This window comes from Pteronotus mesoamericanus, unplaced genomic scaffold (genome assembly GCF_021234165.1).
Source record: "Pteronotus mesoamericanus isolate MK-2021 breed Mesoamerican mustached bat unplaced genomic scaffold, CSHL_Meso_final scaffold_21, whole genome shotgun sequence".
Lineage (NCBI taxonomy): Eukaryota > Metazoa > Chordata > Mammalia > Chiroptera > Mormoopidae > Pteronotus > Pteronotus mesoamericanus.
The window spans coordinates 31,480,425-31,503,379 of NW_026555310.1; the positions used below are offsets into that span (position 1 = coordinate 31,480,425).

Here is a 22,955-nt window from a genome sequence, read left to right on the forward strand (position 1 = left end):
GAAAAGGGTATAAGGGGGATAAATGGTAACAGGAAAAATACAATATAAAAAATGGGAAAAATAATTATTTTTTAAAAAACTTTTCAGCATATCTCTGGGTCACAAAATCACCAAGAATAGAAACTAGAAGTAGATAGGGTAAAAATAAAATTATAAATTCACCTGACAGCCTTTCCATCTTTTCACATCCCTTCCCTTCAAAATCCTGCTCTCGCCATTCTCCTTCCAAAAGGAGGTGGTTATTACTTCTAAGGTCATATTTTAGTTACTTTATTATACAGGGTGGGACAAAAGTAGGTTTACAGTTGTTTGTATGGAAAATAATACAAGAATAAACTTTCATGTATTCACAACTGTAAACCTACTTTTGCCACACTCTGTATCTTAGCCTTTAAAAATCACTTTGTCTTTTCATCTTGCATCTCCATTTCAGTTTGTCCCTGAAGGAAAGAAGCACACTGGATTGAGCTGCCCGGGTCTTCAGACTTTCAGTCTGGACTTAAAGCTCAGAAGTGGGAGAAGTACACAACTGAGCACACATCTTTCCTATAACACATGAAACTCAACATCCATTTTACCTACTTTGAGAAATAAAAAACAAGAACATGAGGGAAAAAAAGGAAGACGTGCTGGGATGAGTACATACTTTGCTTAGTGAATTTCAAGCACACAATTCTCACAGTAATAGACACGTTTAATTCTGTTCTGAGTAATTGTACTCAACACTTAGAAAAATTGGTGTCTACAGGGAAGTCAGGCCATGACTGCAAATCCAAGGTAAAGGCAGACAACTGCCAGACAGAGGCAGGAAAGTGGGGGAGGGCCTTGTAGTAAAGTAAATACTGCCCCCTGGGCCAAGTGAGCTTTGCCTCTAGCGGGAGATAAAGGGAATTTGTTAAATAAAGAAGCCAGTTGGGGCAGACAAAAGCTTCCGGCGCAGGAAGTTGGTACTGAAATGTAGGCATTTGAATAGGTTCCTTGGTGTGAGGTTGAAGTGTAACCTGATTGAAAAGCAGCAGCAGCTGGTGGTCAGTCTCCTTTAGGGATTCCTGGTTTCTGGGTGGTTGAGATGAGCTTTTTGGTCCTAGAAGGAAGTGCCCTTGAGAATTTTAGAAGGTTAAATGCCTGGAAAATGACTTTAATGCAAAGGTAGCGCTACCTCCATGTACACCACCACACCAAAAAAATCTCTCGAACCAAATTAAGATGCTCGACACAAGTTAATTAAACACGGGGCATGAAGCATGGGGAATAAGTCGGTTCATGCTAGTGCACTTAGAACAGGGTGCAAGTGGGGGGAAAGGGGTCCCAGTATTCATAGGACCTTTCTCGCTGACACATGATGTGGTGACAAGAACTAAGGGCAAGGATTGAGAACTGGAACTTGAGGCTGAATTAGGGCTAGGGCCCTGCAGAAGAAAGAAACCTGGACACAACTACACAGGCTTGCACTATCACAGACACTGAGGGCAAGCACTTCAGGCCACAGAATAGCTCTCCATAACCTGACGAGCAGCTATGGAATTTATTTTCACTAGTTGGTCAAGATACCTGTGAGGCTGGAATGGGTATAATCAGTGGATGGTCAATTTAAGAGTTATGGATTTTGAGTGCCTCTGGTGTATAAATAAGGATACTTATTGTGACACTAAATAAGAGTATTAGGTGTCTCTTGCTCCTTCCATCTCTTTCTGTGTTTGGTGCACTGTATCTCCTTATCTAAATCTAATGTCTTACTGATGAATAATTTATCTAGTTAATGTGCCTATTACTTACACAGATTTCTTTTTTTAAAAAAAAATATTTTATGTATTTATTGTTAGAAAAGGGAAGAGACAGAGCAAGAGGGAGAGAAACATCAATGTGTGGTTGTCTCTCACATGCCCCTTAATGGGGACGTGGCCCACAACCCAGGCATGTGCTCTGACTGGGAATCAAACCAATGATCCTTTGGTTCACAGGCCAGCACTCAATCCACTAAGCCAAAACAGCCTGGGCTTACACAGATTTCATTTGTTTTCTCTTCCATAGGCAGAGTGAGCATTCTCAGGCAATTCAGTAAATGCATTTGGTACTAGATTAGCCACACAGTCCTGTCCTTTCTGCAATCCTAAATCTTCCCTAATTCTTGGCCTCCCCTAGATGCTGCATCTTACTTCTTAAATCTCTTACCCTTTGTCAGCCACTTAATCCTACATTCATACTCAATGTGTCTCAAACTATGTAAGACTTTGCAGATTCCATCAGCACTGTTCAATTCCTATCTCATTAGGTCAGTAAACATGGTTCCTTTTATCTACTGAGATTCTACCCTCTATGAAGAAAAAGTCCCTGTTTTAATATTTGTTACATCAGTCTTCATCAGGGTTAGAGAAATATGATCATTCTTAACTTTGTCAATGTTTTTTTCCCTGTCTTTCCTTATGCCACTTGCTTCTTTCAAAAGAATGGTGAAAAATAAAGTGAGTTTTAACTTAGAGAAAAATACTTATAAGAATACTTTACAGCTTCAGCTGGGTAGCTCAGTTGATTAGAGCATCTCCCCATATACCAAGGCTGTGGGTGTGATCCCAAGTCAGAGCATCTGCAGGAATCAACCAGTGAATGCTTAAGTAAGGGGAAAAACACATCAATTGATGTTTCTTTCTCTCTCTGGGGGGGGGAAAAAAAAAAAAGAATACTTTACATTTATATAGTCATCTCTTACATGGGAATATATACATTTTATTTCTCATAATCCCTTAAACTACACTTTGAGGCTAAATATCATTTATATGTAAAGAAACTAAAGCTTGGGAAGTTGTTGTTTGTTGTTTTTCCAGCCCATCCCTCCTTCAGGAAGTTTAAATAACATCCAATGTTGTTATGTTACCTTCCCCTCACAGTCTGAGTTGACTATAACCTCTGTCCATTGAGAAACTGCTCTATCATCTTCAATCCACTGTAATCTATTTTCTGTCCTTAAGCCACTGTAATCAAGCTAAATTGTGAAAATCACCTCAAAATTCATCTTTTGCTATACTTGTTTTGCTAGGTGTTGAAATGAGAGATGTGTGTGTGTGTGTGTGTGTGTGTGTGTGTGTGTGTGTGTGTGTGTGTGTATTTATGGTGTTTATTTTCTTAGGAATAACATAAATGGTTCAATTCTTTAACCTTGGTATTACCTTCCTTGACTCTAACATTTATACTATGTGACTGTACTATAAATGCATTCTCATTTGCTTTTCATAAAACAAAATGAGATACTATTATCTTATTGTAGATTCTGAGGGTTAGAGCAAGACTAATGACTTGCCAATGAACACACATCTAAGAAGAACTGAATCTAGAACCTCTAATCTTAGCTACATTTTTATATGAATTTCCATTTCAGAATGTTGACAACACTTCCATTTTAGTACATATTTATATTGCAATATACCCTTTAAAAAATATCTTTTGTTCCTTGGCATATGAATACCTTTCAGATATGAAGCCTTGCAGACTTCTAATGGGTTTCTTTTCCTCTGTTAACCATAAACAGTGGTATTTCCCTAGATTCTGTCATGAGACCTCTTCCGTTCTCTTTCCTCTTGATTTGTCCTTGTTTTTCACTAGCACCTCCATACTCTCTAGGCTAATTGTTTCTAAATATGTATCTACAGTTTAAGAGTTTGCAACACCTGTACCCCAGAGATACCTGCCTACAGATATACTAAACTGATTCTGCAATACAGTTTCCTTGTCTGTAAAATAAATATGAGTAATAATTTTCTTTTTTCTGTGGTGGTGAGGATTAGAGTAAATGTTTGTAAAAGACTTCCCAGATTACGCACTCAGTAAGTGGTAACCACAGTTCTCATGGAAATTTCACTGCCATGCCAACAGGTTCCCATACTAGCTACTAGTAATGAGCAATTAGTGTAATAATAAGTTTTTTTCATTCTTCCCTGAATATGAGGGAGATTTATTATTATGACCATTTTTATAAAATAAAAAAGAAGCCAACAGTTTAAGCAACATGTCAAAGGTGGTACCGGTTGTATGTGGTAAAATTTAGATTTAAACCTAATTGCCTAACTCCAAAGCTCCAGATGTTCCTCAGCTAATCTAGGCCCATATTGGTAGCTTTAATCATTGAAATCTTTATTTCTGGTCCTGGCTGAATAGCTCAGTTGGTTAGAGCTTCATCCTAATAGACCAAGGTTGTGGGTTTGATTCCTCGTTAGGGCACATATAAGAATCAACCAATGAATGCATAAATAAGTGGTGGAACGACAAATCTCTCTCTTTCTGCTTCTCTCATCAATAAATATTTTTTAAAATTATTTGTTTATTTATTTTTAGAGAGAGAGAGGAAAGGAGGAAGAAAGAGAAGGAGAGAAACATTATCACATCAATTGGTTGCCCTTCGCATTCCCCCAATCGGAGGCCTGGCTCACAATCCAAGTCTGAACCCTGACTGGGAACCGAGCTGGCAGCATTTTGGTCCACAGGCTGGCATTCAATCTGCTGAGCCACACCAGCCAAGGTTCAATAAAAGTTTTGTTCTTTTTTAACCTTTATTTCTGGTCTAGCTTCCTTCTAATTCTTTCCCCATAATAGAGGGAGAATAAAATGCAAATCTAAGTATGTTAACTCCTCAAAAACTTTTAATGGCTCACATTGGGCTATTCTATTGCATTTACCTAGTATACCATCCTAATCAAAATGATCTTTGGAATTTTTCTAATCAAAACAAACAAACAAACAAACAAACAGAAAAAAAGATCTAGAAAAATATTAGAACATGGAAACTGCTGCCATTCTCACCATTCACTATGTGTTTGTCATTATATTTTATAAGGTGTCTTCATTTATCTGTATTTATCTTTACAAGATAAATAAAAAATATATTTAATCTTTTTTTAAAATTACAAATTAATAATTTTGAGTCATGGCTGGCATGGGTTAGTGGATTGAGTGCTGGCCTGCAAATCAAAGGGTCACCAGTATGATTCCCAGTCAGGGCACAATGCCTTGGTTGTGGGCCAGGTCCCCATTAAGGGGCATGTGAGAGGCAACCACACATTGATGTTTCTCTCCCTCCCTTCCTCTATGTCTAAAATTAATAAATAAAATCTTTAAAAATTTTTTTTGATTCATTTTCATTCAACATCACACATTACATACCCCAAATGATTTTGTAGTGAAAAGATATTATCACTATCCCTATTAATTTTATTGGAAAAGCTTTCTTAGATGAAGGCAGGTTATATATTGTATAAAGCAGTTACTGATTATAGCATCTATTCCAAGAGAGCCTAAACAAGTTGGTACAAGATAATCATATTTCATAAAAGGAAACTTCTCATGTGCAAAAACCACTCTAATATTTGCCTAGAATAAATGTTGTATCCCAAATTTTTTTACATTGTTTTGGGTAGGTGGACAGTTCTGTTTCTAGTCAATTAAGTGATTTTCTAGCCATTAAAAAGGGTGGTCAGATGTCAATTAATTAACTTTTTCTTTCTACTTTGGGCTTAATTTGCTGTTCTTCTAACTTCCTAAGACCATTGACTCTCAGTCTTCCATCTTTTCTGATCCATATGTTTAAAGCTATAAATTCCCCGAATGCACAGTTTTAGCTATATCACACAAGTTTTAATATATTTCATAATCACTATGTTCAAAATACTGTCTACTATGAATTCTCTGATTCACTTTTCAAAATTAATTTTATTTTCCCTATTTTGTATTTAATTTTTTTAAATTTATTGATTTGAGGGACATTGATTTGTTGTTCCTCTTATTTATATATTCATTGGTTGATTCTTGCATAAGCCTTGACCAGAGATGAAACCCGCAACCTTGTGTACGGGGACAACAGTCTTACCAACAGAGCTACAGGGGCTGGGCTATTTTGTCATCTCTTAAAAATCATTTTATCCTCTTATCTCCTTTCTTTTTCCTGTTTCTATTATTCTCTTTTAATACTCCTTTTCTTGATATATATTTTATCTGATATTCTTCCATTCTATTTTGAACCCATGCCAATCAAATCTCCAAAAACATCTTTCCACGAACACTGCTCCTGTCAAAATCACTAACGATCTCCATACGCCTAAATCCAATGGCAATTCTTAGTTCTTATCTTACTAGACTATAAAGAAGAAATCAACCTTTCAACATAATAAAGATAATTCTAATCACATATTAAGATAAAATTTCAATTAACAGAAGAAATGGTTAATGTTTAATTCCTTTGGACAAACATCATAATACCTGTATATTTGACCTTGTTTCTCATATGTTATCAGTCTCCCTTTCACATGTATGTTATCAGTATACCTTTCCAGTAACCTTTTAGGCATTTGCTAATTTGTTGTAAGGTCCTTACCTGTAAGCATCAAATGTCTAATCCTCCATACCAATGTCATATAACCCCTCCTTTTCTGCTTACCATTAGGCAAATCTTAGGGTGGGTCATCGGTATATTCCTGTATATAAAAGAGAGCTTACAATTTCAATTTTAAAACTTTGGGTGCTGGTATCTAGGTTCTGTCTGAAAAGCATTTTTGCTTTCCTCCTACACTGCAGTTCTTATAAAATGACAATGCTTTATTTCTATTTTGTTTCTGTGGTGTTTTTCCACAGAAAATTGGCAATTTCTTGGATAGATCGGGAGCAATCTAGATCCTGAGAAAAATGGAAGAAGGGTTCCAGAATTTGACCAAGTAGTGCATATGGTAAAACCCCTGATGTCTTACTTCCTTCAGGTGTCAAGGAAACTTCACACTTGGGTTTTTTTTAAGAAAGGGTATGCAAATCTTTTTTTAGGACCCTGCTTTCCTCTTGACTGGTGTGGCTGGTGAACCAAGAGGTCATAGGCCCTACTCTGTGTCAGGGCACAGGCCTGAGTTTTGGGTCAGGTTCCCATTTCTGAGTGTGTGAGAGGCCAGGGATGGAGGTTTGATCATGGGTCATGGCACATACAAGAATCAACCAATGGCATTGGTTGGCGTGGCTCAGTGGATTGAGTGCTAGCCTGTGAACCAGAGTCTTCTGTTCGATCACTGGTCAGGGCACATGCCTGGGTTGTGGGCCACATCCCCAGTTGGGGGTGAGAGACAGCAGATGGATGTGGACATATCTCTCCCTCCTTTTCTCCTTCCCTTCCCCTCTCTCTAAAAATAAATAAATAATAAAATATTAGGAAAAATAAAGAAACTGTAATGGAAAAAATTACAATTAAAAAAGAATGAAGAATTCTTGGTGGGTGTGACTCAGTGGTCTGAGCACTGGCCTGTGACCCAAAGGGTCACCGGTTTGATTCCCAGTCAGGGCACATGCCTGGGTTGTGGGTCAGGTCCCTGGTGGAGGGCGTGCAAGAGGCAACCACACACTGATGCCTCTTTCTCTCTCCTTCTCCCTTCTCTCCCCATAAGAGTAAATAAATAATATCTTTTTTTAAAAAAAAAGAAAATGCATTTTTCTATTTTAAAAATACATAAATCCTTCCTAAGCATTCAAAAAAACATTTGAAAAGGTCAGTCTCAATAAAAATGCAACGTAAAGTACAGCGTCTCTTTTTCACCTGAGAATGATAAGGATTAAACTTTTGATAAAACATTTTGGTAGAAGTGTGTAGAAACCAGCACACTTAAAGCTTGTTGGCTACTTACTTGATCCCAGTCTTTGAGTGTTTAGTCAAAGACAAGGGTGCCAGTTTCAGTTTTGCCAGCTCAATCACTAGGCTCAATTTCCTTACTGAGGTAGGGGGCAGAGAGAATTTGAATTTAATCTCTGAAATCTACCTTAACTCAGATGAATCAACCCTATCAAATAAGTCACAAAGCCTAGAGAAATCCAGGAAGGGTACTTCAGAATAAGAAAGGCAGGGAAATCCTGCAAATGAAAGTTTGCTGGGTTCCAAACATATCCTGGGTTAGAGCCAGAAACAATTTATATTGAATAAAACCGGATGACAGGGGCTTCCACCACTCAAGCCTGCGCAGTGTGGGCGGCTTGCGGGACACCCAACTTCACCAAGCCCCGCTGCTGCCAGGGTCTGACGGTTGCATCCCGAGCCAGGCACGGTCTCCCACCACCGCCTGGCTTGGGAGGTTGGGCGGTCGCGGCCTCAGGGCCACGCCTGGTCTGGCGGGACTGAGCACGCTCCGTGCTGGCAGGCGGCTGCGCTGAGTCTGGGACCGCGATACTGCAGGGAGCAACGCGGCGACCCGCCAGGCAGGACTCGGACTCGTACTTAGCGGCGCCGCTGCAACCATGGCCCAGATCAAGGACACAGATATGTTGCTAGATGATTAATTGGTGGCACATTTTGGAAATCGGCACCCAAGAGGATCTCCATGGTGACAGGGGACGGTGTGTTAGGACCACCAACCTGCAGAGCCAGAGCTAGCGGGCTCAAGCGTCACCTGCAGCCTGGTCCACAACCCCAATGTCATCGCGCAGCTCTGATGTGCAAAAGATGAGGCTGCCCCTTTGCCTTTGCCAGGTCTCACCTAGCTAGCTCTGGGAAGACCCGTTGGCCCAACCTCAGCCGGAGCCACCCAGTTGGAACTTTGGCCAAATTTCCAAAGCAAACACTTTAGGTTAAAAAAAGGGGCGGGGGGAGGGGGGGGACACGGTTCAACTGGAATTTAATTTCAAGTGCGGGTGGCTTTGAGAACTGTGGAAGGAGGAATGCCTTTCAACCGAGGGCCACTTTCCCCAGCCAGCCATCTAACAATTATTGTGCCAGTTATCTATTGCCTCTCAGCTTCCAATTTATCCTTCATTACCTGCTTGGTGGTAATGGATATGATTCCTTTAAGTCATTTCTTCTTTAGAATGTTAAGCACATTGAAATTTTCTCAGTGGATAGTGCTGAACCGCGCAGGAGGAAGAGGCCTTCTCCTGTTGGTTTCAGTAGTTACACCACAGGGAAAGGTGACAACTTTCGGCGGTGCCCTGCCCCGGCTGTGGACACAGAATGCAAGCTCCCGCAGACACCTCCCACAGCCCCAGCCTAGGTCTGGCAATCTCTCCCTCCAAGGCCCCATGCCTCCCACCCCTATTGAGGCTTTGACTCCCTTGTTTGACTCCCGGCTGTGGCTCACCTGAAGAGGCGTCTTCCTCTTGCTTCGGGAATGCTCACCAGCTCGGCTGATGCAATCCAGCCAATTCCTCTGCTATCTAGTGGACTGCAACTATGCCTTTTCAAATAAGATCTGAACCTCTGCTCTGGGGAGGTGGCCTCCCTTCCAACTTTGTTCTTACTTGGATACTCTCCTCAGCTCTTGGATGCTATATTGAGTTTTCTTATATGCTTTATAATTTACTTTCCCTTTTTATAGCTTGATAGTCTTTATATTAAACATTCTCGGTTTAAATCAATGTGTGGTCTCTGTCTTCAGATAAGAGCCAGACTGATACACTTAATAAACATCAGTTAAATGTCAGGCAGTGTTCTAGGTATGAACAAAGCAGACAAAGTACAGGATTCTATGGCGCTTACATTCTGTAGAGGTTGTTAACTAAGACCTAACTCACAAGATAGACTAAGCCATACAAAATTTTGAGGCAGAATATTCTAAGCACAAAGGGACAAGTATAAAAACCGTAAGTGATAATGAACTTCATATGTATGAGAACTAGAAAGATGTCTACGGCCATACCACCCTGAATGGGCCCAATTTTGTCTGATCTTTAAAGTTAAGCAGAGTGGGGCCTGGTTAGCACTTGGATGGGAGAACTAGAAAGACCAGTGGGGCTAGACTTCAGTGAGCAAGACTTTTTTGCATATCTGTGGTGCTGGATATCGTGAAAATTACGCATGGACCTTTTTTCTGCTCATCAGTTTTTGTGTTTGTGTATTTAATGAGTGGCCCAAGGCAACTCTTGTTCCTCCAGTGTGGCCCAGAGATGCCAAAACTTTGGACAACCCTGGTAAGGATTACGCTGGGGGTAAGGAAGGCTGTATGGAGTGCATGCTTAGGCTGAGAGGAAATAAAATATAGCCATTCAGGCTCTGGATGGGTAGCTCAGTTGGTTAGACAATAATGCTGATACACCAAAATTGCGGGTTCCATCCCCCATCAGGGCACATACAAGAAACCGAAAAATGAATAAATGGAACAACAAATCGATGTGTTCTCTCTCTTGCTCTAAAATCAAGAAAGAAAGAAAGGAAGGAAGGAAGGAAGGAAGGAAGGAAGGAAGGAAGGAAGGAAGGAAGGAAGGAAGGAAGGAAGGAAGGAAGGAAGGAAGGAAGGAAGGAAGGAAGGAGGAAAGGAAGAAACAAAGAAAGGAAGGAAGAAAGGAAGAAAGGAAGGAAGAAAGAAGGAAAGGAAGAAACAAAGGAAGGAAGGAGGAAAGGAAGAAACAAAGGAAGAAAGAAAGAAGAAAAGGAAGGAAGAAACAAAGAAAGGAAGGAAGAAAGGAAGAAAGAAAGGAAGAAAAGAAACCATTCTCATATCTTTAGTAAGTGAATGGAAACAGGGAAGGTGGTGTCTGGACTACATAAATGAAGGTATGGAGGCATTAATTGTGTTGGAGTGGCTGTGAGGTGTTTTCCCATATAAAGGGGAGCTGAGAAATGATAAATCATACTAAAAGGCAGCAAGACCTTGCCCTGGAGTGGTCGTGCCCACTAGGGGGCTTAAATTATTTTTCTGTAGCTGATTGGAAGCTATTGAGAAATTTAAGTAGGATAGCACTCATATACACGATATGAATGCTCAGATATATTAATGTAGGATTAATTTTTAATGATCAAAGACTAAAGGAGAAACAAAGTAGGAAAGTGTATATGAAAAAAAACAGAAGAATTCTCACTGGGGAAAGAAAGCAACATAATTTGTTAACTATGCAAAGCAATGTACTAAGATGTTTTCATTTCATCTGCATACCAAATAAGAGTTGCTATTTCCATATGTCTGAGACTGTCTTATGAGAAGTTTACTCACATACCTGTCAGAGTGGTTACTATTATTAAATCAACAAACAACAAGTGCTGGAGAGGATGTGGAGAAAAGGGAAAACTAGTGCATTGTTGGTGGGAATGAAGACTGGTGCAGCCACTGTGGAAAACAATATGGAATTTCCTCAAAAAATTGAAAACAGCCCAATTGCCCATCAGTATGTGAGTGAATAAAAAAGCTGTGGTACATTTACACAATGGGATACTATGCAGAAGTAAAAAAGGTACTGTTACCTTTTGCAACAGTGTGGATAGGCCTGGAGATTATTATGCTAAGTGAAATAGGCCAGTCCAAGAAACGCTAATAACATATGATCTCACTTACGTGTGGAATCTAATGAACAAAATAAATTGGCAAACAAAATAGAAGCAGAGGCATGGATACATAGACTGACAGCTATCAGAAGGGAGGGGTGCATCGGATGAGAGAAAGCGAAGGGATTAGTCAAAGAACATATATGCATAATGCATGGCCAGACAACAGTGTGGTGATGGCCTGAGGGAAGGAGAGGCCAGGGTTGGGTCGAGGTGGGAAAGCAGGAAAAAGTGGGGAGAAAGAGAATAGGTAGAGAATGCCTAACGCCAGGATGTCAAGGGGATTTTGTTGTTAGAGAAAGGACAAAAACAAAACAAAAACCAAGCCTGTGATGTCATAATGTACATTCAGAATTTTTATTTCAAAACAAAAAACCACAGTAACAATAATATAAAACATATTTGGAGATATTCACAATCTGGTCACTAAAAAATGGGAAAACTTCCACACAGCGTTACTGCCAAACCACAGTTTGAGGAGCCGAAAGTGGAGGTGCGGTGGGAGGAGTCACCTGTCCCAGCAAAGCCCCACACCATAGCTCTGAGTTTTTATCCAAAGGCTCAATGACCAGAGGGAATGGCAAGAACTGAGAGCTAAAATATTGTCATAGGCAAGGATTTGGCTAAAGGGCCTGAAAGGTATAAGCACCAAGGAAGGAAAGGGAGATCAAGCAACATATGAAAAAGGGAGGACAGGGTATCACTGGGGCCCTATCTCCATTTATAAAAATACTGGGAAACTCGATTGTGGCGGTGTCCGTGACCTATGGCAGGTGTAAATATCGCCATCTAATCTAACGCTCTGAAACTTTCCGGATTGACAAGTCTTCAGTGTGTCTCTTATCCCCTGGAAAAGAACGCCTCCCTCTCCCCCATGACTTCCCTTTAGCTCCCCTAACAGGCCACACGTCCTGACCCCACACTCTCCTACTTCCATTATCTGAGTCTAGAGCGAGGCAGAGTCCTCTACGTGTTAGGAATAAGCCAGAGATGCAAAATGCCACCCAGCAGAGGAAGTGTTACTCATATACCTTGGGCTGAGTTTTAACACATTCCATCCAAAAGGGGGCTGTAGGAACAGAGGTAACAAGTTACCAGTAAACTACTTCCACCCAGAGCAAAGTGACAGTGCACATACATTCATACTCTCTCAAGTGTGGGCTACACTGCACATTTACTCAGTCTATCTCAAATGTAGTCTATGGGAAAGATTCACGTGCTCGTAGGAACTTGACATAATACTATGGTGACATGGTAACAAGAGTAACTTGACATGGTAACAGACATAAACAAGCATGGGCTGACCCTAAAGCGGTAACACACTTCAACTAGGTAATAATCATTCAGGAAAAATCCTCTCCCAGGGCTGAGGCTTCAAACTCCAAGTTAGCTATGAACACGCACCTATGAATTCTTTTAAAGCTATGGCTTAAAACAAAAACAAAAAAGAAACTAAACCTCTAAAATCTCCTAAAAAACAAAGTGGGAAAAAAAAAATCCTTTACCAAGAACCAATATTTTAGGTTGCTCTCCCACAAGATGGGAGCACTTAAAAAAAAAAAAAAAAAAAAAGTGAGTCCACCATAAGAGGGAGAAAGTTGTTTGCTCCAGTGAGGGGAGAGGAGGATTGATTTCTACAAACAACCCTCCCTTCTCGGGACTCCATCCAAAATCAGAACCCATCAACCACCATTAACTACAATGCCCATCTTAGTAATAATGCTAGATTTCAAGTAATACTATGTATAATCTTAAACAAAGAATAAAGTTCAAAAGGAACCAGTAGCTTCTTTATACAGGCACATGTCTTTCTGAGAAATTGAACTTGAGACTTTCCATCTGAAGGACAGAAATTGTTAAGAGGCAACGTGCAAACCTCACACACCACATCAGATACCCTCCAATAACACATCAGATTTCTGCCTAAATTCTTCTCTTATTAAACTATAACCTCTCCAGTATCAAATCCTCCACCCCGCAAACTCTTTAAACACCTCCCTCTAACCTCTATTTCCTTATGTTTTCATTATTTGGTAAAATTACACTTAAAAAAATAAATATTTATGCAAGAAAACCAGAAGATAAAATAAATAAAACTCAAATTAGTTTGCTCTGCAGCACTGTATGGAAGTGAGGCAGGTGCGCTTATGTAAACCCTCTGCCTTCCACACTCTCATGTGCATCTGTCTCCTGGTGAGTCTGAGGTTGGAGGAACTCTTTTTCCCTACATGCCTGCATGAAGCAATATTAGAACGTAAGGGAGAAAGAGCTGGCAAAGTTGTCAAATGCCAAGTAGCCAGTCCCTCCTGAAATGAAGGTAGGTTCACTCGGTCTCTCCGAAACAGAAGAGAATGTCCAAGAAATGAAATGTTTAGAAAGCCATTGAAGATACAACTAACCCTTACACTGGTTTCCTCTGAGTGCTCATGGAGTGTGGGCTGACAAAAGACTCAAGTAGCAGCATTCAGAAACAGTCCTGGGTTACAACCTGATGAGGTCTCTCCCCCGTTTGGGGAGAGGTTGCTTTTTCATGTTGGGAGGGAGGTGGGAAGGAAGCAGAGCTTAGACATTGGTGGTGGCCTCCTTATCGGGCTGCATGCTGTTCATCTCCACAATGGGGCCTTTCTCAGCTCTGTTAGCCCCCTGCGCCTGCCCTTCAAAGCCTCGTGTAATTTCCTCAAAAGTCCTGCCACGTGTCTCAGGGACTTTGAAGAAGGTGAAGACCAAGAAGATCACGAGGAAGCCGGTGAAGACAATAAAAACGTAGGCTCCTAGATAGTACTACGAAAGAACACAGACAAAGAAGTGTTGATACATAAAAACCTGGTCACTGACAAATTCCAGTTTCCCTCACATCCATCTTTCCAATAGTAAGCCGTAACACTTTCGCAGTTAATGAAAATGGTAAGATTTCCTCAGAGATTCATTTAGGATTCCATTGCTAACTTACTGTACTTCTCTGCAATTTTGTCACTCCTTTTCCTATTCATTAAAGTTAACTGCTTCCAAATACCTATTGAGTACTTTAGGATTTTTGATCATCACTGTTAAAATCTAGGTTTACGAAAGACTCACAGAAATAGGAAATGCTTTATAGCTGCCCAGTGCAAGTTCTCTTCTCAAAATCAGCTCCAGATCATTTTATAGCAGGACTCACCTCATTCATTAACATCCTTTACTTAGTAAGGCTTTAAGGTCACCAAGCCAAAATGCTAATTCAAATGATGGATTTTAAGTATTGGTTTGAAATCCTTTGAGGCTTGGCTTCTCTCTACCATTCCGTTTCTAGGTAGAACTATGGCTCTGTCTATGTCTACATCTATAACTATGTGTATATCAAAACTGGCCCTTTAAAACTTCCCAGTTTTACACCCCTGCTTCAATCTTTTCTGCTGTCATTCCTTCCTTTTCTACATCATTAGAAGTGAGAAGGACAAAAGACTGGTTTAAAGCTCTTGAACTATAATCCTTCATGGTGTCAGGAATCATATTGTAAACATGGCTTAAGCAAACTGACTTCAACATGGACTAGGTGAGTTTTACTTTAATTTACTTACAGCAGCTGAAGGGAAGAGGAGTCCAACCAAAAAGTTGGAGGTCCAGTTGGAACAACCAGCCACTGCCATTGCAGCGGGGCGGGGTCCCTGGCTGAAGAGTTCAGCCACGATAAACCAGGGAATGGGGCCTGGGCCAATTTCAAAGAAGGCCACGAAGACCAAGATAGCCCCAATGCAGATAAAGCTCATCCAGCTGTACTCATCCTATATGAGGAAGGAATAGAGAAAAATTAATGTTAAAGCATGACCTAGGCAGGATCCAGCTTCCCCGAGTACTGACCGATACTGAAAACCTCTTTCTGTCCTGTGGTAGAATGGAGTAAAACATTTTGGATTTTTGAATCTTAGTTATGTGATCATACATACATCATTTTTCCTGAGATCGTTTCATCAATTGTAAAAGAAATAACTGCCTCGAGATTATTTTAAGAATTAAATCACATACTGTATTTTACAAGCTACATGCTATATATTTTAGAGGTAAGGATTATAGCAATTTAATTACCTATCTGTCTGATCTACTTTTCTTAAAACTCTGGGCTTGCTGCTTCTCCCAAATTTGACTTTATCAATCTCCAGCCTCAACTATTCACCCGTCACAGACTCAGCTGTAACCTCTCCTTTTCCCCTCCCCTACCTTTTCTTCAAAGACCACTCACCTTTAATAACAAGGAAATAGTCATGAGGATGGAACAAAAAGCCATCCCTCCAAGGCCAATCATATGTAGAGTTCTTCTTCCTGCCCTTTCCACCAGAAACAGCTAAAAGAAGAATAAAACATGGTATTTCTGCTTTCTTTTTCATGAAAAGTGTATAAGCCACCTGAATCTGTCTTAACAATAGCAGGGTACTTGTTACAGTTATACTTCCCCTTTTCCAGTTCAAAGTTTAATATATCTTTTATAATGACCCCTTCTATAACCTCCCTCTTTCCCATCCACTCTATATATGTTTGAAAAAAGTGAAGACTACTTATACCTACCATTCAATATCTCTTTTCCCCTCAAAGACAAATTCAATAACAACAAAAGGTTTAAATACTGGTAGGGAAGTGGAAGCACACACAACTCATCTTTGAACATGTGTAGCAAGAATTCCTCTCCCCGCTAAGCCCTGTCCCCCAAAGATGATCAACCCATCCAACTTACAGACACTACGGTGAAGATGGTATTAACCACACCGGCTCCAATGGTGGCATAGATTGGCTCCTCAACACCCGCATCTTTGAAGATTCCTGTTGAGTAATAGAACACCTAGGAATAAACAAAAGAAGATGCAACTTTGAAATAGCAATTGTTCATGGCAGCTGAGAAATAGGACCAACTTACTATTTTGAGCATCAACTTGTTTCGAAAAATCCTTTAATCATATTTTTTATTTAAATGATTTAATATCAATCAAAGACTGATGAGAAACCGTCAGGGCATGAAGCCAGTAGTTAAAGAGGTGGGACAAGGGTGTTTCTCATATCCAAATATTTTATCTGCAAATGGATAGGAGGTATAGTAATATCCTCTCTTTCCACAACCAAGACTCAAAAGCAGAAAGCTGACATTAGCGTATAGAATATAAAGACTAGCTGTCAATTACTAGCTTCTCATTTTGTCCCCACCAACTCTCAACTATTGCAGTCTCTATTCTAGTTGTAAAAAAATATACAGACAGGTAAGGCCACCTCAGTCTGAAATTGCCAGTGTGATCCCAGACTTCTTGATTTCCTAATTGTTCTCCAGCGTTTTACATAGATTTTAGAATGTAAAGTCCTAGAGAAAGGCAACGGCATAAAAATTCTCAGGTGTCTACTCTGTATGGCCTGCAATATCACTGATAACATCATTTAAGAGAGAAAGAGGGCGGGAAATAAAAAATAAGTGGTCCAAAAATTTGTGTTGCCCTATATATTGAAAAAAGTCTAGAAAAGGACTGTCCATTCCAAGACTAAGGGAGACAAATTTTTCCTTCTTATTCATTTCCTCATTTTTCCACATGGAAAACACATACTATAAGTATAATTTTAAGAAATAAAACCAAAACCAAATCAAAACTTGGATATCCAACATTTTCTGAGTGGCTGCTACACGGCAAGCATTGTAAGGGACTCTCTGTGCAAGAAGGTGAGCTGTTCACCTCTGGTGAGGTGTTTAAGTGAGATATTGTAGGGTGCCTTGGACATGAAAGCCAGCACTCACAGCGTTGATTCCAGAGAGCTGCTGAGAGAGCTGGAGCATGATGGAAATCAAGATGGGTTGTTGGTAGCTCCGTACTCTGAAGAGTTCCAGCACAGTGACTTGCTTTTCTTGTGCCATCCTAGCACTCTCATCTTTCATCTCCTGAATGTCCTGAGTCACATCCTGGGTGCCCCACAATTGCTGGAGGACTGGTGAAGAAAACAAAGAGGGAAGGATGAAGATAAGGTGCTGCTCCAATTCCGCTTTTCCCATAGACAGCTGGGGAGAAGCCATCGAAAATGAGCTTTGGACATGGCAAATCAAACCAATGCCTACCTCTCACCCCATTCTTTTTTTTTTTTTTAATCCTCCCACAAGGATATGTTTATTGATTTGAGAGAGAGAAACATTAACGTGAGAGAAAAACATCAATCTGTTGTCTCTTGTACATGCCCCAACTGGGGATCGAACATGCCACCTTTTGGCACACGGGACGACATTGCAAACAACTGAGCCACACCAGCCAGGGCTTCTCATCCCCTTCTTTAGGGGTTGAAAGTTCCTAACTTAATAATAATCAGAAAACTCTTCACTTGGGTTCTGAGGGTCAGGGAAAGGAGATGACCAAAAACAGATCCAACATCCTCGTCTTACAACAAATCACAATCATATAATTCCTACAGTGAAGCTGTGCAGGATACTCACTCTTCCTAGCACTATCCTCTTCCTTTTTGTTGATGAGCAAGAACCTAGGACTTTCTGGGCAGAATGGAAGGGCTGCACTTTGCAGGAGAGCTGGGAGGATGGTGAAGCCCAACAGCACAGGCCAAAGATCTTCAGTCCCCAAGATGACTTTCAGACCAAAGATCTAGAAACCAGACAAAAATAATACTATAAATCCCATACTTTACGGGCCACAAGTTGATTAAAACAAACAAAAAAGTTCAGAAAATCATCCATTCTTTTACCACAGGAAAAGATAAATGTTTCTTTTCCTTTTCTACTCTGCCTGCCTGTTCAGCTGTTGGTGAGCTATAATAATAACTGAAACTTATATATAGTTGAATATGTACCAGACATTCTTTTGAGTACTTTGTGTTAACTCTTTTAATGAGTCTGAAACAACACTCATTAAGTCCTAGAGTACCTGGGCCACCAGAATCCCGATGACGATGCCCAGCTGGTTAAGAGTGCCGAAGGCCCCCCGCAGAGCCGTGGGCGATATCTCTCCAATGTACATGGGCACAAAACCTGTGCAGAGTCCGCAGAAGAGGCCAATAACCAGCCGGCCCAGGATCAGCATTGCAACTGACTCTGCTATTTTGCAGAATCCCATGAGGCAGCCACCAATGATTGCCAATAGATTGACAATAAGCATTGAATTGCGCCTGCAAGTTTAAACAAAAACAAGTAATGTTAATAAAACAATCCTTATCTTTCCCCTTCTTTCCTTATTATACTGTTCCTCAAGCTCATATATCTTTTCTTTTGGTTTAATTTTTCCACTTTCCATTCTGAGAACATTTCTAGTTGGGATAACCAGGATCTATGGTTCTTATATTTCTATATGCAAAGAACTGATGTAGAGAACTACTGCTCTAGGCAATTCTGATATGTATAGCTGGTCCGTGAACATGCTCAAGAGATATTTTTTAGCCGATGCTTCCATCTACATTTAGTCATAATGTAGTTGCTTAGATACATCAGCAACATACTAATAATGATAGATTATTTCAGACAAATTTTTCCACATCACAAAACAATTTTATGCAAAAACAGTCAGCTTTAACTCTCCTCCAGGCTGGTGTGATGATGTCATGAAAAATTAGTATTGATAACCAGGGTCAAATAATAAATTACTGCATTTATACACTAAAGACATGGCAGACAGAGCCACCAAAACAGCTGATAGAAGTAAAAGATTAACACTAAAAGCTTACTAAAGCTGTTGGGAAGAACCAGCACCATGATACCTCAACAGTGATTCTCAACCTAGGTGGGCCCATTAAAATTACATGGGAAGCTTTGAAAAATACTGATGCACACGTTCAGGCCTGGCACTGGGAATTTTATTTTATTTATTTTTTAGAGAGAGGGGAAGGGAGAAAGAAAGAGAGGAAGACAAACACCGATGTATGAGAAACATCGATTGCTGCCTCTTGCAAGCCCCCAACTGGGGACCTGGCATGTGCAACCCAGGCATGTGCCCTGACCCGGAATTAAACCTATGACCCCTTCAGTTCTCAGGCCAGCGCTCAACCCACTGAGCCACATCAGCCAGGGCTGGCATTGGAACTTTTAAAAGCTCCCCAGGAGATACTAAAGGTAAAGTCACAGTAGAGACCTCTTAGAGAAAAATCTCATCCCTCAGTCTCAGTTTTGCCTTTCTCTGCATTCCTTTCCCTGTTCCCTCCCTCCTCTATTGGTTCTTTTACTAATAAAATAACAGAAAGAAACCCTGTTAGTTCTTGGAAACCCATGTTAATTTTAATAACTTTTGTAGACAAAATTTTAATGCCTTCATAAACAAACAAACAAAAAACCCACCAAACACTCAGATAAAATAAGTTCCTTTCATTTTTGAGGGGTGGAGAATCAAACCATTTTACTGAGAAACTTCAGGGGAGGGTGGAAGGGCTGGTAGAATAATGAGATCTTTTGTCATCCCCCTAGCCTCACAGCCTCTGAAAAGAAAAGTGCTTTCATTTTTTTAAAAGAAAATGTGAGTTCCATTTACATTTTCAGGAACATCTAATTCGCAAACTAAATAGTTCTGTCACCAGTAATTATTGAAAGTATTCTCCCCTCTAAGACATTTATTGTATTAAGCCAGCATAAAGTAAAAAGATTCAATTTTCCTTTTTCAGGGAAAAACATTTCAGTTTAGTTATTTGGCCATTATTCACATTTGCCAAAGACTAAGGTTAATTACAAAATTTCCCCTCCCTATCTTGCTGTATAAAGTAATGAAAACGTTTCCATAATACCCCAAAATTTTTAAGAAAAGTAAACAACTGACCTTGTAAATAAAGTATGTTTCTGGAAAACTCCATCATGAACTTCACTAGAAAACTCAATTAACTTAACCTGGACTGAAAAGGCCAGCCATTCACATGGCCCATCTCTTAGAGGCCGGGTGGAAGCTACTCAGGAGAGGAGAGCCCCAGGCAAGGGTAGTCATAGTCAGTGCCAGTTGGACTAGATTTCCCTTGATCAGAAATTGAAGTGCTCTCATTCAAATGCATCATCACTATCCCATCCTAATTCTCAATACCTGTCCTTCGGTGCAAACCAGGATAGCCCCCCTTCCTTGCGCAGTTTCTGGTCCATACCTGCCAAAGCGGTTGACAAAGAGTCCAACGGAAAAGGATCCAATCATACCACCAACGGAGAAGATGGCCACAGACAAGGACCAGAGAGATGTAAGTAACACCTCACTGGGAAGGTTTTCTGAGTACTCTTCCAAAGTGTAATTGATAAAGTCCTTTATGATCTGCAAATTAAAATGGTCGGTGGGAAGGAAGACTGTTACAGCTGGATGAGAAAAGAGACAAACATTGGGGGTGAACATTGCAGTTCCCTAGGAGAACGTTACAATTACTGCTCTCTCGATAGAGAACCAAGGGAGTGACTAGATGGGGATGGAAGAGAGGTAACTCTGGAGTTACTGTTGCTCTGAAAAGTCCAATTTCTCATTTGTTCTGAAAATCCCAGCAGGTAGTAGCACTGGTTTCAGTGAATACTCCAGTGCTCTCCTAAGAGCCTTTTCCTTCCCTTGTAACCAACCATAAAGGAAAAATAAAGGGAGTATATTACCATAGGCTGAGAGGAAGAATGGGTACGATGCAGGATATAGGGAGCAATGAAGTTTTGTTTTCATGATTCAAGTAGACTCCCCACCAACGTTATTCTCCCTCTTCAATCTCAATCAAGCTAGACACGAAGTTTGCCTGACATTCTTAATCCTTGAAACCCTACTTAAAGGAGTAATTCCCCTATTCCAAACTTTAACTTGAGTTGCCTGGTACTCACTGTTTCAGGAGCATTGATGACTCCAGTGTTGTAGCCGAACTGGAAAGAGCCTATTGTAGCAACGGTGATGGCAAAGATCAGAGGTGCGGTGACCTGGGAGTAGAAGGGGGAGGGAGAGAAACAGTCCTTAACTCTTGATAATCGTCTCTTATTAATTAAGGAGATAGATTAAGATAATGGCCTACAAGTAGTATGAAAGAACAAAAATTTAATGAGATTTACGCAATGAATGGAGAACGCAAAAGAACAGGTTATCAATGAAGGCCTTACTTGGAAATACTTAGACAAGCGTATAGAGTAAACCTGGGAAAAGGGGCTAGAAAAATTGGGAAGGAAAAAGTTTAAGGGGCACTGAGTTAGTCAGCCTGGAATTCAAAAATATTGCCCCAGGTAAAAGCAAACAGAATTGTACTGAGGAATTTAAGAACTTGGTAGGGAGGACACAGGAAGAAAAGACAGATTTAGAAATCCTAAGCGATTATCTTGGAAACAGGTAGATCCCGTGCAGTCTGACGAGTACCCCAGAGCGATAGCGGCAGTGGTGGGTCTTCACCAATGAGCTGCTCTTTTACCCCTCTCTCTATCATCCAGTCTAAAGAATCTACCCACTGTGTCCTGGCCCCATTTGAAATTTTTCCAGTTTACTTAATATTGTACTGCTATCCATCACCCAGCAGGGGGAGAGCACAATTCACTCCCGATGCGTAGGAGATATTTCTTGGGGGAAGGGGACACAGAAATCAACCCAGTTATCTTTTGGCTTGCCAGGCATATTTCAAGTCAGTGTTATCTTAGATTTCCATGTCAAATAAAGCTCAATATTTATGCTCCAGGCCATCCTTCACATCATTCACACATTCATTAAACTCTTCCTCTCTCTAGTCGGATGAGTCACAGGTTGAGGATTTTAGTTCCCAAAACTGACCTTGCTTCCCAGGCAACTACGTGTGAGGATCCCTGAGGCCCCCTGCCAGTACCTAGCTCTTTCTATTTAACCCTTTTCCCTTTTGTAAAAAACTCTTTTCCCCTTCATCATACTACCCTTGATAGCCTTTTTCTTCTTCCTTCCCATTTTTTTCATCCCTCCTTTTACCTTCCTTTATTTTCAAATAAGTTTACCTTAATGAAAATGCCTTTCCCTTACAAATGCTGCAAACATACATAATGCACGGTAATATATTATTATATCGTGAATGCACAATCATAACCACAATAGGAAGGACAACTGGAATTCTCTCTTAGTATCCAAGGAATCTCATAGGTCATAGAACAAACAGATGGCTGGACACCAGGACCCCAAATAAATATCTGGTCTTTTCCAAATCTAATGCTTCCAGAGAAATCCTCATAGTGCGCCAGGACCCACACTTGTACAGTGGCCCCTGGTCCCCTGGTGAACCGGTTCATCGCCAGTAGAGTGTAATTACGCAAAATAAACCTGAGAACCAAACACAACTTCTCCGGGTGACTTTCCCTAAGACAAGAAGGTGATGGGCCTGGAATAAATCCTTTCGAAAATATGACACGCAAAGAGAATTAGTAAAACCATAGCACTGCAGGCTGGAGGAGAAATGGAAAGGCCTGAAGATGGCTTAGTGACTTAGAATAAAATAGAACACAGCAATCATTATTACGGTTTGCCTTTCAGAATGTATCCCAAACACGCAAATATAACTGGTAATTGTATCGTTCTTACCTTCTGTGTCCCCATGGCCCTAGTTTAATTATTTTCAAATCTTCAAGAAAGATCTAGAAGTGGGATTCCAAAGACACCTCTTCAGCCAACAAAACCTTCAAAATGTCCTTCTCTCTTCAGGTCCTCAATAATGCTCTACATCTAACCCCGACTCTCACTCCCAATGTCTAAGAGCACATCGGGCACCTATTTATAAATCCCTGCAAAGGGTGGAGCCAGGATGGGAGCCTAGCCTCTAGCTC

The 22,955-nt window shown here is 40.5% G+C and overlaps 1 protein-coding gene across 1 annotated transcript; it reads right to left on the reverse strand.

The window, feature by feature from the left end:
• Positions 1-12,844: 12,844 nt before the first annotated feature.
• SLC2A3 (solute carrier family 2 member 3) lies at positions 12,845-22,955 on the reverse strand. Its single transcript, XM_054590962.1, has 10 exons — positions 22,714-22,955; positions 21,018-21,110; positions 20,318-20,478; positions 18,133-18,373; positions 17,691-17,853; positions 17,007-17,194; positions 15,966-16,070; positions 15,477-15,578; positions 14,818-15,021; positions 12,845-14,041 (listed from the first exon to the last, which is right to left on the reverse strand). The coding sequence occupies exons 1-10, from the start codon at positions 22,726-22,728 to the stop codon at positions 13,823-13,825; spliced, it is 1,491 nt and encodes a 496-aa protein (XP_054446937.1). The 5' UTR covers positions 22,729-22,955; the 3' UTR covers positions 12,845-13,822.